Source organism: Takifugu rubripes, chromosome 3, assembly GCF_901000725.2.
Source record: "Takifugu rubripes chromosome 3, fTakRub1.2, whole genome shotgun sequence".
In the NCBI taxonomy this organism is placed as follows: Eukaryota; Metazoa; Chordata; class Actinopteri; order Tetraodontiformes; family Tetraodontidae; genus Takifugu; species Takifugu rubripes.
This window is the reverse complement of record NC_042287.1, coordinates 5,114,131-5,128,776: the sequence shown is the minus strand read 5'-3', so window position 1 is coordinate 5,128,776 and position 14,646 is coordinate 5,114,131. Positions and strand designations below refer to the sequence as shown.

At 38.6% G+C, this 14,646-nt stretch overlaps 1 protein-coding gene across 5 annotated transcripts in view; it reads right to left on the bottom strand.

Moving 5' to 3' along the window:
- chchd6a (coiled-coil-helix-coiled-coil-helix domain containing 6a) overlaps positions 1 to 14,646 on the bottom strand; it is a 41,280-nt gene that overhangs the window by 24,416 nt on the left and 2,218 nt on the right. For 4 of the 5 annotated variants that reach the window (XM_029833763.1, XM_029833762.1, XM_029833761.1 and 1 more), the window contains exons 4-6: positions 14,375 to 14,519; positions 3,698 to 3,721; positions 2,886 to 2,969 (exon numbers count right to left, since the gene is read on the bottom strand). In XM_029833763.1, coding sequence (XP_029689623.1) covers positions 2,886 to 2,969; positions 3,698 to 3,721; positions 14,375 to 14,519 — 253 coding nt within the window. The remainder of the gene's footprint in view (positions 1 to 2,885; positions 2,970 to 3,697; positions 3,722 to 14,374; positions 14,520 to 14,646) is intronic. The other variant, XM_011621778.2, reaches the window with a different exon arrangement.

Below are 14,646 nucleotides of genomic sequence, written 5' to 3'. Positions count from 1 at the left end.
TTTCAAGAATATTAAGGGACAATATTGGGGAAAAAAGATTGGGTGTGGGAGTCTTGATCTAGCAACAGCCAGTCAATCTAATTTTGGCCTTTATTTTCTCTTTCATTAATTTCTCTCTGATGTTAAACACTGATGAAAAAAACATACTGGTTACTGCAAATGTGCTCTGAAACTTTGATATGGTATTCCGTCTCTGTCAAGAATAATTTTGATACGGGCGCTCGCACAGCCTCACACACAGTCCAGGGTCGACATCGTGACATAATATAAAATTCTTTTGTGTTGTTCACTGAATGCTGTCACTGTCAGACCCAAAGGTTAGATAAAGTGCGAGTGTGTGTGGGATAAAAGACTGCTCTTTTAACATTTTGATCAAAGTGTGTGTGTGAGAGAGCGCGCGAGAGAGTGTGAGAGGAAGAGGGATGAAAGCAGTTGTACTTTGCAGTATTTTTTAACCAAAAGGAAAGAAAATCTTTACACTTTATCCCTTGAAAAACAATTACCTTAATTTAACTAATGCACTTAAAAAAGGTGTGACAGACTAGCTGTACCTATTAACATTTCTCTATATGTTTATATAAATATGCCAGCCACATGAATAAATCATCTTCCTTGTTTTGATGGGGGTAAGCATTTGGAGGGCTTTGGAGAAAAGCTGCACATTTGTGTCTAGATATTTCGGGTGCACAATTTGGAGGACTCCACTGACAGCATTTCCAGCAACCTGTCAGACTTGGAGGAGAATTATTATCTCCTTCTGTATCCTCTGTTCTCACCAGCTTCAAACTATACTCCACTTTGACAACACTGTGCAAGAGAGACAGAAAGACCAAAAAGGAATTGGCAGATGGGACAGTATTTGACAACTAACAAAAGTTATATACGTACATCAAGCAACTATTGTATGCATGTAATGCAAAGACAGAGTTGAAGGCTTATAGATTGTCAACACATTAGAAAGCAGAAACTCTTTTTACTGCATGATTGCCCGTGTCAACTAAAATGAATATTTCAAGTGTTCTCAATGCAGAACCTTTAAAACAACTATCCTTGCAGCACCCTGTTTCTAGTGAGCAACAATCTAAATCCACCATATATACTGTATGCAGATTGTCTTGTATTTGTCTGCAACTAATTTTAACCCAAAGGATACTGATCAAATGGCAGCAGTTTACTATACTGAACATCATAAAGTGGGACTAATGATCGGGCATAGGAAGAACATAAAAGTAGTGTAATGATCTTTCAATTCAGCTGAGCAGCTCAAGCAACATTTTGAGCTGACAAACAACCCCAAAACCAAGGCTTTACTCAGCTTCTGGTGCAAACACTCAAAGCCAGCAGAAGAACACATAAATTCCAGCATTTACCTATAGAGAGCCCATGCGCCCACACTTCCCTCTCTACTGTATATTGTGTGTGCACACATGCCCACACATACAGAGCTGTCTCCAAACATGGTAAGCAAACACAGATTGTGCCCCATATATCTGTCATTCTTCTTTCTCTGCAAACCAAACCTGTTACTCGAGAGGCAAACACAAACAGCCATGCATCTCACATTATTGCTCCTTCTGTGTATGGTTTTATGCATTTGCACAGGTGGTTGACTGCATTGTAAATAGAATATTTTCATTCGATGTAATTATTATACTCACGAGAAAGAGGCTAAAAAGAGGTGGGGTGGGGGGGGGGGGAAGAACACTTTTTGGCAGTACAGGACTGGACATGCAATGCCTGCTCACTCAGTGGCAACCAAGAATTATATCCGCTTACGGTAGCTTATGGCAGATGCCAACCATCACGACTACTGACATAGTTTTTGTACTTGGCTGACCATCAGAGTTTCACACCAAACTTTTTCCTTCTTTAATTTACTTAGCAGCAGTGCTAAATACAAAAATGAGTGGCAACCATACGTTTGTATAAACATAGCATGGAATGAAATAATTCTGACCGAATATCTGTTAACTTGTTTGACACTAATGCTCCAAATGATGTTTTTGTAAAATATACTTTAGTTATTGATTGGAAACAGAGCATAATGTTTATAATGCTAAGGTGTTTTCCAGATAAAACCACTCTCTATTTGAGTCTATGTAAAGGTCCATCTTGGTTGGTTTTGTATTCTGGGGCTGATTTGAGATCAGCAGTTTTCACACTGATTAAAGCAAAGAAGGTGGCTTCAAAAGAGGGGTGTTTTTCGCAGATATTCTGGGAGACATTTTTACATAATAACGCTATTGCATATTTGAGAGTGCATTTATTTCTGTACCTTATTAAAATGATAAGTTAATATTTTATAGGCATGATGAGGAAAAAACACAAAAACCACAAAAATACATCATGAAAAAGTTACTTAAAATGACGAGCTCACTCACAGAGCACTACTTTAATGTTTGAGCAGTGTGTTTAAACAAGAATATATATTATGAGTAAGTCCTAAACACTTCCTTGTATACCTTTTGAGTTAAAAACAATGGAATGAAATGCCACCGACTTCTTCACCGAGGTCATATCCAAAGTTCGATCTCTGCGTTGACTGGACTTGTTAAGGTTTCATTGAAGACATTTTGTCTTCTCTCCGCTAGGCTTTTTCAGTTCAGGCTTCTTTGGAACTGACGAAACTCCAGAAGGCAAAACGCCTTCAAGGAAACCTTAACAAGTCCAGTCGAACATCTTGGAGGTCATATATTCCGTAGCTGCAAAAAACTTTACACAAAGCACTTTAAACTGGACACTATATGACATTTTGCCATCTGTGCTAAAGCATTTGATGTGCTCTTATGTGTGCACTGCTTCAAAAGCCTCTAACTAACTTGAATTATATTTTACAGATTTAAAAAGTCCTGCAAAGTGTTTGAGTAAATTGATTACCCTTTTACCTTATTCTCCAGTTGTGCCAGCTGTTCCTTGTAGAAGGCATCCAGTGCTTTCAGCTGTGAATCTTTCTTCTGCAGCTGTTGAATCTGTAACAACATAGAAATGTGCACACAGACACACGATTAAACCATGTAAACGATTCATAAATTTTAGAATGCTAATTTTATTGTTGTTTTTTTTACAAATTCCATATATTTTTCTTACATGGTATAACCTTCAGCTATTTTTCCACATGCATATGACATTGAAAATTAAATGCAGTTATTGTGAATACAGTATATGATATGCAAAATGGGGTACAATAAACTCCAGTTTCTCTAGGCTACATATCATATTTTCCTAATGGTCCACATGGACTTGAAAGATGCCTATTTGTATGTAATTAACCACATTAAAAGACTGAAGGTGTTTGATGTTAATTCCATGCTCTGCTGTAATTACTCGTAACAGCTCAACCAAAAAGTCACTAGAGTACTGCTACCAAGAGAAGTGCTCAGAACTCTGCGGAACTCATTCAGAGAACTCAGTTCACCGAGAGAAAATTTGATGATGCCATCCTTCTGCACCACAGATTCATGAAAGTCTCTAATGTCAGTTTCTTGTACTCCTTCAATGAATGTTGTCTGCTTTATATTCTGTGTTCAGAGCTGAATTTGCAATTGTATGAACGCCACAGGCTTGGCAACAGATCTCAGGTGGTGACATAGAATAACTAATTGTATGGGGATGGATAGATGGAGGGATGGATGGATGGATGGACGGACAGATGGATGGATAAAAATGCAGAAATATGTCATGTCATGATGAAGCTTACCATAAATTCTATTTCATCTGAAGACTAGAAAGACAGGACATAGAGAGACGAGGACCATGCAAAGGACAACGATAAAAAAGGCAGGCCAACATAGAAAGATACTATTTTCAGTTAAGATGTCACTTTACATGTTAAATATTTTTTCTGTTTCCCTGGATGCTATTTATTTTTAATCTAGTACATATTTCAATCATTGCTAAAGTGGCCAACTTAGGTACACATCTACAGTCCACGTATATTTAGGAAAACTTGCTCAAATGGATTGTAGCCATGGTGGCTAAATAGGGGTAACATCTGAGTTACCCCTATTTAGTGACTTTGTGGCACCTCACAGCAGAATAATGACCATTGTCCCAGGCCTGGGCATGTCAAACTCAGTCCTCGAGGGCCACGATCCTGCCGGGTTTTCTATCCCACTGAATGCATTTTCAGCCTGGTAGGACAGAAAACCCGGCAGGATCGTGGCCCCCGAGGACTGAGTTTGACACGTGCAAGCAACCAGAGTTCAATCTAATAGAGCACTTTTGGGATGTGGTAGAATGGGAGATTCGCATCACAGATGTACAGCACCTATGTGATGGTATTATAGCAATATGGAGCAAAATCTCTCACATCTTCCAACACCTGGGTGAAAGAATGCCATGAGGTTGAAGGCAAACAGGGGTCCAACATTTTAATCGCAAGGTGTACCTAATAAAGTGGCCGGTATATAAGTATATAAGTCTGTCACTAAGATTAAAAACATTGTAGTTGTAGAGAGCTGAATTATTCCAGACTAAAGTGATAATTTAAACACAATTGGCTTCAAACTACTCATTAAACATTATGTGAGTTGCTGAAAAATACATCCATCTTAGTATGTAAATGATTTAATTAGTGACATTAGAGTGTGAACAATCCAATCTCGCTTTCTCTTTAATGTAGTGCAGAATTGCAGATGATCCACTTACACCATCCACTCTAACCTGCCATCTTAACAATTCAAGTATAATTTCTCAACAGAATCACAGGGTCCCTCAATTTTTCTCTAGCTTATGTCAATAGAAGCCATGCTAAAAACACTAAACTCTAAAGAACACTTATCACCTTAACATATTTCTAATCAATTCTTTGTTAATGTCTATTTAATAATTTATTATTAGTAACATTGTTGAACACAGAATCACCTCACTAATGAGTTTCAGTGTTGCTTATTAGATCAAACTGAGTACCTTCTTAAAAGTGCTCATATAATATGCCCACACATGGTCTAGAACAAAGCTAGTTACCTACAGAAAATGAGTAGTATTAATTTCTAACATAACTATTTTTGTTCACTATCTAGTGTCTGCAATTGAAAATAACAAAGGACATTATAAAAAACCTGATTAGCAATGTAATAGAAGCAATTGGAAAAAATAGAGCTTTGAGCATTGTTTTAAAGCTGTTATTAATGAGATATAGCTTATTATATTACAAACAGAATATGGTATTGCAGTTTACAAGCTCCAGGCGCATACTGCATATAAATCAATTTAGCTCACAGTTACAGGTGTAAAAGGAAAATTAGAAGCTATAGACAGTGTTAAACCATAAAACAACAGTGGGAATACATTTTTAAAAATTAAAAAAGTGTAAAAGTCAAAAGAACAAAGTAATGAGGATAGTAAGAGGTAGATATGCTGAATACATAATGACATTTTAGACACAGCAAGTAGAAATGAACCAGGAAGTAGGAACCAAGATTGATTAGCCTAATCTCTACATTTTAAGGGTGAATAATAAAAACCAGGCATTTGACCGGGTCCCTCGGGGGGTCCTGTGGCAGGTTCTCCGAGAGTATTGGGTGCCGGGCCCCCTGATATGGGCCGTCCGTTCCCTGCCCTTTGTCACCGATTCTGTTCATAACTTTTATGGACAGAATTTTTAGGTGCAGTCATGGTGTTTAGGGGGTCCAGTTTGGTGACCTCAGGATCAGGTCTCTGCTTTTTGCAGATGATGTGGTCCTGTTGGCATCATCGGCCCGTGACCTCCAACTATCATTGGATCGGTTCGCCGCCGCGTGTGAAGCGGCTGGGATGAAAATCAGCACCTCCAAATCTTAGGCCATGGTTCTCAGTTGGAAAAAGGTGGAGTGCCTTCTCCGGGTCAAGGAGGAGATCCTGCCCCAAGTGGAGGAGTTCAAGTACCTCGGGGTCTTGTTCACGAGTGAGGGAAGAATGGAGCAGGAGATCGACAGGCGGATCGGTGCAGCATCCGCAGTAATGCGGACTCTGCACCGGTCCGTAGTGGTGAAGAGAGAAAGGCGAAGCTCTCGATTGACCGGTTGATCTTCGTTCCTACCCTCACCTATGGTCATGAGCTTTGGGTAATGACCGAAAGAACAAGATCACGGGTACAAGCGGCCGAAATGAGCTTCCTCCGTAGGGTGGCTGGGCTCTCCCTTAGAGATAGGGTGAGAAGCCTAGTTAGGATGCCCCCTGGACGCCTCCCTGGTGAGGTGTTCAGGGCATGTCCCTCCGGTAGGAGGCCCCCGGGAAGACCCAGGACACGTTGGAGAGACGATGTCTCTTGACTGGTCTGGGAACGCCTGGGGATCCCCCCGGACGAGCTGGAAGAAGTAGCTGGGGAGAGGGAAGTCTGGGCTTCTCTGCTTAGGCTGCTGCCCCCGCGACCCGACCCCAGATAAGCGGTGGAAGAATAAATAACTTGTCATCATAACAATGGCAGACCACAGTGCCTAAAACAGGATAAAGTGTAAAATGAAGGACAGTCCTTAAGTTTTTCCATTTGGATTTGTTATTTCAAAGGGTTTTCTATTCAAAATTAAATTATTTTTTTTTATCACAAAACTGTACTGTGTTGTGCCGTCTCCCTAATTCAAACTTTCCCAAAACAATATTTCTGAAACATAATCAGTGATGCAGCATGAGTGTTTCCTTGATATTTTGCATTTGCAGAAAATGAACACCAGTGGGATTTTTCAAATGTGTTACTTAAAATCCAAGAAATCAAATTCAAATGGGGCATTTTGAGATGCATTTTCTTACTCCAGTAGCTTAATAAAATACTGAATTACTTTTCAAAACCGATATTTACAGGGTGCAATGGGACTCCGGTTACAAATATATATAGCATATATATAGCAGTTTGCATATGTCATCTTTTAAATAAGTATAAGTATGTTTTCATGTACACTATAATACAATACAGACGATATTGTCTATTTTAAAATTGTGATTAGATTACAATTAATAAGATGCTTCAAATGTGGTAAGCTTAACAGGAGAAGGTTATGTAACACAGTGCCAACCAGCTGTGTTCCAACATTCACCATGTGGTTGAACATCAGGACAGCAGATTTGTTATACTCTTGCCCTTCAAAATAACTTTTCCACAGCTGGGTTGAGGCAGCTGGAAGTTAAGGGAAACTTGGGAGATTACTGTGCTGAGTTGATGAGGATTCTTCCTACGTGCCTGAGCATAGCAGCTTTTCTGCTCCAGCTATCACGAAATCCTGCCAATAACAGTTTCAAAAGTGGTGGGGGTTTTTGTGCAGATCATGAACCATGACCACAGAAAAAAGAGCAAAGACAATGCAAAATGTAAAAAATATTATGCATAATTGTGTTGAAGAATGGCAGTTCTGTTGCAAACAAGTCATATTATCCAACAGATTTTGGAACGCTGCAGCTGGGACAACAGATGGCGGCAGGCTTAGATGTTAGTCATTGAGTCTATTTGGTAGACATCATAGTCAAATCAATTATTGGGGGGCCAAATTCCAGACATCCTACAGAATGAATGGAGCATCTCAGGACAGTCCACTAACCGTCTCATGGATCATCACCACAATACATAAACATGCACTCCTTGAGTGGACCAACAGATAAACTACCAGTCCTCCCCTGTGGGTAGTGTGTGCTCTGCTGCCATCAGATAGCAGCAGCCCATTCCCCATTTCCTACTCTCTTTATACACACTGCTGTGTTTATTTAACACAGTGCTCCCAGGGAGGCAATAAATTAGCACTCAAAAATAATCTGACTGATAATTACATCCAGACAGTGTAACAGAAAAAGGAGTAAAACAATGTGGGCCGGCAGGAGACCAGCCTCCCCACATATTCACTTATCCCCATTAAGGGCGCGAGCACACCTGGTACCCAGGCACGTTTGCCACCTAAAATCTGTATTATTTGGCTAATGTGAGTGCAAGTGTACCATGTTTGTGCAGGGTACACGTTTCTAGCACTGTGAGGTACACTTGGTCATGCAGGCACCCATGCACGTTATAAACTCAGTGCCCAAAAGGTGGTCATGAAGGTATGAACGATGCTAATAGTCGCTGTGTCGGAGTCAGCCATGCTTGAGTAAACTTGGGCTTGGAGTACTGTGAGAGCGCGGTGTGTTCACTATACCACGCCAGGCCATACACTGTACATTCTCCAGAACTCTACCATAGTTGTAGGCACATGCTGTGGGTACAGTTGTTGTACGAGCACAAGCATGTGTACGTAACGTGCTCACAATCTTCAGCAATGGCAGCAAAAGGATAACATAGGTCCAACTGAAGACACAAATTTAGAGTACACTAAAATATTTAGCGGAGGGGATATAGCTATGTTGTTTTCCAGTCAGCTAGCTCAGAATGCTATAAACTAAATTGCATTTCATAATAATCTAAAACCGCAAATCTTGTTTGACAAGTAGTTGCTGTGATAACGGCCATGTTTCAGTACAGTATGGCTCATCAATGTGCAATTTGAGTATCATGTCTCCTCTGGGGTCCAGAAATAATTGTGTTCCCTTATCCTGGTATAAATTCAGAAGTGTTTTAATAGCATTAACACATGTTCTATCTGTATATCTTGGGTTTAAGATGACATGGTAAGATTACCACCACTTGACATGGTTCAATATTTTCCTTAGTCATGGTTCATGTTAGGTTCACTTTTATATATTTCATGAGACATATGCCAGTGGAGATATAGGCCAATTTTTAAGTGTGTGGTGAACAGGCACACACACATATACACACACACACACACACAGATAGATGTGGACGGACGGACGGACAGACAGACAGACGCTTACTTACTTACACTTCAGTCTGGTCTTGGCTTTACCTCCCACTTTTTACTTTTCAGTTATTACTGTGAATTAATATTTCTATGCAAATAATTGTTTTTGTGGAGTACATAGCTTGAGTCTGTTGTGTAGTTTGTATTCATGCAGCACTAATCTATCAATTGCTTGACAGATGTAAATTCATTCAAATCCAAGAAACAACCTGCACAAAGCAACTCATTTAGCACATTTCCACTGATATAAATGGGATAACGACAGGGTATAACTTTGACTAAATTAGCAGTCAGAGCACATGATACCTCATCAAACAACTCACCAATTCACAGTGTTTGTTTCATGTTAATGAAACAAACCGATCATCATGCTCCATTCTTTTTGTACTATGTGTGTATGTGCCCAGGTGCATGAAATTTTCATGTGTACACATACAGCTGCTTCTTTTATACTCTTAGCCAAAATGGGAATGTGTTTATCATATGAGAGTATCATGAGAGAAAACAATGTTAGCTTATAAGAGTTTTTCTGCAATAAAACAGACGCAATTTGACCAATTAGAGTCGACACCTGGCTTATTCCATCAGAGCTGACTGCCAAGTAGTGATAGACAGGAAGAATCTCAAAGCTACTCTGGAGTGGTTCTAGTCTCTGTGTAGAATAACACACAAGATCAATGGAAGGTTTAGACTTAAGTGGGTTGCTCTTGAGCTTCTCTGTTTATTTTTAAAAACAACTAATATGATATTAACCAACACTATCTCCAAAAATAGCAGATTACATTGTTTTAAATCCAAATTAGGAATACAGAATACTTTATTGCTTTAGTGTTAAATGCTTCTTGGGCAGTATGCACTTGGTTTACTGTACTCAACTGTAGATAACGTAGATACATTTCTACAAAAACAGAGCATTATAGTACTATTCCCCCTGTTCAGCTTGTACAACACCACAAAACAAAATTGACAACATATACTATATAAAGATTTTAATATGACCCACGCACCTATTAAATAATACTTAACTAATCAAATCATCTCAAATAGGAGCGATGCACTGTCACTGGTAAACTGACATGTTCCCAAAATTGACTTAAATGCTAACAAATATTCCCTGTCAATACAGCCAATTAATAAGAAAAAATAACTTCACAATGACAATAAGTCTTTATTGAAAGAATATATAGGGGAAAAATGTTTTTGGTTTTTTAATTATATTATTTCATAGTTGCAACTTACCTAAAAAAAAGAAACAAAAAAATGCTAATGACTATGTAAAAGTTAAGAGAATAAGAAGCAAAGAAAATGCAATGTATTAAACTCTGCGATTAAATTTAACCTCAGGGTTTGGTTGCCATCTAGTGGCACAGGTTGGAATTCATCGTCTCCAACCAGTCAGCGGAAGATACTGCATTTGTAAATCTGTAAGTAAAGCCTTTAAAACAAAAATGTAGCTTTTGCCTGCACTCTGCATCGATGACATCGATTATAATACTTTATTTTTATTATATGTTTTATGTGGGAAAAATCAAAACAAAAGAATCTGCTACAATATTGGAGGAGTCTCTTCATTTACAAGGTCCGAAAAGGGTTTTACTACACAGTAGACTTGCATCTCCACCTCACCACAAGGCTAACGTATAGACACAAACAACCATACACACATGCATTCACAAAGATGTGCCTACAACCAAATGCATGTCTTTGGACTGTGATAGAAAGGCAGACGACCCAGAGAGAAATCATGCAGACATGGAGAGAACATGCAAAGTGCACAGAAAGCCACTGGATTCCTTGATATGAGGCTGCACCGCCACTGCTTAGAAATACATTCCACAACAAAAGCACACTATTTCAATTAACGTATGATTGTTCTGTATATACATTAGCACTCTTCTTTCAAAATCATTTTTTGTTTCAGTGATCAGTGAAATTCACGTATTTGTACTTAACACAGAGGGTCAAAATCAGGAAAGCATTGATCGCATTTGGCACTAACTGAACCTCCATCATAGAAAGTCAAAAGGGCAGCTAATAAAATGGACTTCTTAATTGTTCTGCTAGAACAGATTGAAGAGGAAAATTTACCATATGCTAATGTGATTTATACCCTTTTGTTGCTTTCAGCAGGGACCCAAAAGCCATTAATACATTATAAAAAGAGAAAATCCCTTTTAGCCCTTTACTTCGTTTTCCATTCTATCCATTCTCCCACTTTCATTCTGAAATTAATCTGTGAAAGATTTGGTATTAACAAAGGCTATTCAAAGAGCGTAGCACAGTGGGTGAGGACCTTGGTTGATACATTAAGAAAGAGCTTGGAGGAAAGGCAGTTCAGCAAGAAGTCTACAAAAGAAAAGTGTGAGGGAGAGAAAGGTAAAAATGAAAGAAAATTGCATGATGCTGCAAACAATTCTCTCTCTGTGCTTCACCACCCAGAATGGGGAGCTCCTATTCATCTCTATGCCTTGTCCTCACTTTTGTTCCACACTCAAGGCTAAACTGCACAATGTATCAACCCCCACCACTTACACAACTCAGGTTCTCTCGCTTGTTGCATCTTTTATTTCCCTCTGCCCTGGTTCGACTACTTCTACATGTAATCACAACAAATTTGTCAGCTGAGATTCTTATTCTCCTTTTTTGTCTTGATGAACTGTGGCGCCTGAAATTATAGCAGCAGTCCTGGCAATTCACTGCAGCAAAGGAAGCCACATCCAAATTTATTACTAGCATAAAACAAATCAAGGGCAATCTTTTGTGCATAACACATAACTCAGCTCCAACGTTCCCCTTTAATCAACGTATAATGCGTCATCTCGTTTCCATATCATTTCAAAGCATATTTCCTGAAAATACATAGAAAAGAAAATAGCTCCAACTGCTTTTGCTCAACACATCCACCTTTTCACGATGGAAGGAAATATTAGCTCATTTCGACAGGAAATGTGCATCATCCTCTATTCCATACTCATTCATTCGCGTCTTTTCATCATTCTATATTGCCGCACCTCACAAAAGCTCAGTCACTTCTTTTTTAAACTGCACATCCTCCTCCAAATGACTCTTGATTTAAAAAAATGATTTAATCAGCTTTCACTATTTATTAAGAAATATTCAGACTCCAAGCAGTAAACACTGCACAAAATACTGTATAAATTAAAATGATTTGAAAAGGCTTTCACTGTTTTTCTCAATTGCAATCAACTCTTTGTGATTTCTTATGCCACCGCTACAACCAAAAGACACAACCAGAAATTATTATGTGAAATTTGGATGCATATCCATGTTAATTCTGCTTGTTAGTATAGGTCTTAATATTAGTGCTGAGACTGGCACATGCTGTTAGGAGAAAACCTCTTCAAACCATCTTGTATCTGAAAAATACCAGAAACTCACAAAAAAAAAAAAAAAAATCAATGCTCTACACCTTGAACTTGCCTGCAGCTAAAGTCTAAATGTTACATTCCTTCAATTTTAAACTAGCTCCAAACTCCCCATTGTCTAGTATTAAAGTATCATCCTGAAATTAAATAAAATTTCCAGAAGGAAAAAAACAAATGCTGAGGTGATGCGTTGCCATCTTCAGTTTGGTAATTACCTCATTTTAATGAGGGTTTTTAATTAATAAATAAGAAAACAACTGAAACCAAAAATGCAACTCACATGAAAATGATATACACATCATATAAAAAACAATTAATACTGGATTTAGATCTTTAATTTCTGTTTGTGAATCCTGTTTTTTCCACTTTGAAGTCAAGTAATGTAATAATATGATGATACTAGTATGTGGCTACAAGTTTAACCACCTGAACACGCTCTTATATACAGTCTTTATTTTTCAGACAACTGTTAATGTAACTTTTATCTAATAGATCCTCAACATGTTAATATTTACAGATGATTTGAGTCACAGTGGGCCCATTAATCTTACGTATAGACATGCAGAAAGCCTCCAAGTCAGGAGCTGGGGGCCTTTCAGGCTGGTTGGTGTGGAGATAACAGCAGTTGCTATAGTTGGGAAAGAAGGTAAAGTAATTGCTTGAATCTGACATTTAGTATTATGTAAAACAAGCTCTCTTGTTCCTACAGCTATGCCTCCAACTGCACACTGCTCCTATCTCTAGCTTCAGGAAACACTTAAGGCGCAATTTACTGCTTGCTCTGCACTGATAATACTGTCTCCAGAGCAAGAAGAGAGTGATGGACTGGAATAGGAAAGGGGGGAGATATTGGGTGAGCAAGATGATGGAATGAGAGAAAAAAGAAGATGGGAAAATACTTGAAAGAGGGAGAGATATAATGAGAACAGGGATGCAATAGGTGAAAAGTGGAAGATTAGAAGGAAAGGGCAGCAAAAGTATCAAAATGGAAATTACAAATACCATCACAATAGATCCAATTTGTTTTTAACATGTGAAGAACATTGAAAAAAAAATGTATCTGCAATGAATCACTGGAGTCTATAAAAATTCAGCGGCTCCTTACTCTTAATTATGGAATCAAATCTGCCCTCGCAGCCTTAACACTGTGTACATAGAGCACTAAATTCTACCATTAGAGGAAAAGTTATCTGATGGATTCAGGTGTAAGCGGCTGTTTGGTGCTTTCCTCATTTCCACAGGATATGAGACACGGCAACCCTGGATGCCCACACAAGTTTTTTTTTCCCGGCCATCATTCCTTTTTATACCTCCAAAATGAGAAAACAGGTTAAATAATTACACAATTTCCAATTTTGTAATGTATTTGATTGAATATATATACGATTTCCATGGATTTCTTATACTTCCTGCCTTTATTTCCTGTCTGCTCAGGATAGGTAGTTCTTTGCAAGAAGTGTTGACCTGGATGTGAACGCTCCCAAAAGGCACCGAACGACTGTTTACATTCGTATAATTCCAACAATATCAGGTCCCCCATGTTTTTGTTTTACATGTATAGTAATATACGTAGGTGTGGATTGAAGACTCAGATTTGTGCTTCAGTCTTTGCAAATGTGTCTTTTCTTATTTTTTCCAAGTCTCCATCTGTTTCCTTCAGAGAGGCTGAAATTGACTTATTTCCTAGACAGACCGGGTACTTAAGCACAGGGTACTTAAGCTCTTCTGTTCAGTCATCACCACATATTTCTGCCCTTCTTGTGGTTAATGCCAAGCCAATCACTCCTGGGAAGCTCTGGCTTACGTTTAGTTCTAATTCCCATGCAGTCCAATTCCATTTCATCTCCCCGATACAGCCACAGCAGCCAACCTCAGAAAAACAGTCCACGTGGGAATTGTTGTTTCCAGTTAGGGTGAAAGGGTGGAACAACAATTCCCATGTGGACTGTTGCTCTGATGCTAATGTATATTTGTTAAGAGCAAGCGCCTCTGAATGCCGAATGAAAAAATAAATCAATAAATGCCACAACCTCAACACAAATAAACACTTAAAAACTGCCTGTCTCTATATAGCTAACTGGAAATAGCATTCAGTTAAAGATTAGAGCTAAAAACTCAAAACAATCTTGGCACAAAGTTAAATAGTTAAAATGATTGAAAAATGTGGATGCATTACTAAAGACTTAAGAAAATGTAGGAGAGAAGACAGCATTAGAGAATCTATCATACCAGCTTTTTGGCCTTCTCTGCCTCCTGGCGTGTGTGCAACCGTTCTCGGGTCAGAACCTTGGTCATGTCTTCTCTTGCTGCTTCTCTCTCTTTCTGCGCCATTCTCGCCAATTCCTCCTTCAAAATTTTCTGCTGCCATTCATGTCTGTGACACACACACATCAAAAATTAGCCCACATACAGAAAGAGGTACTCTACTGAAGAATGACTTTGCATTTTCAAAAATCCCCTATATTCTTATTCGTCTACAATACATTTACCATGCTGAAAAA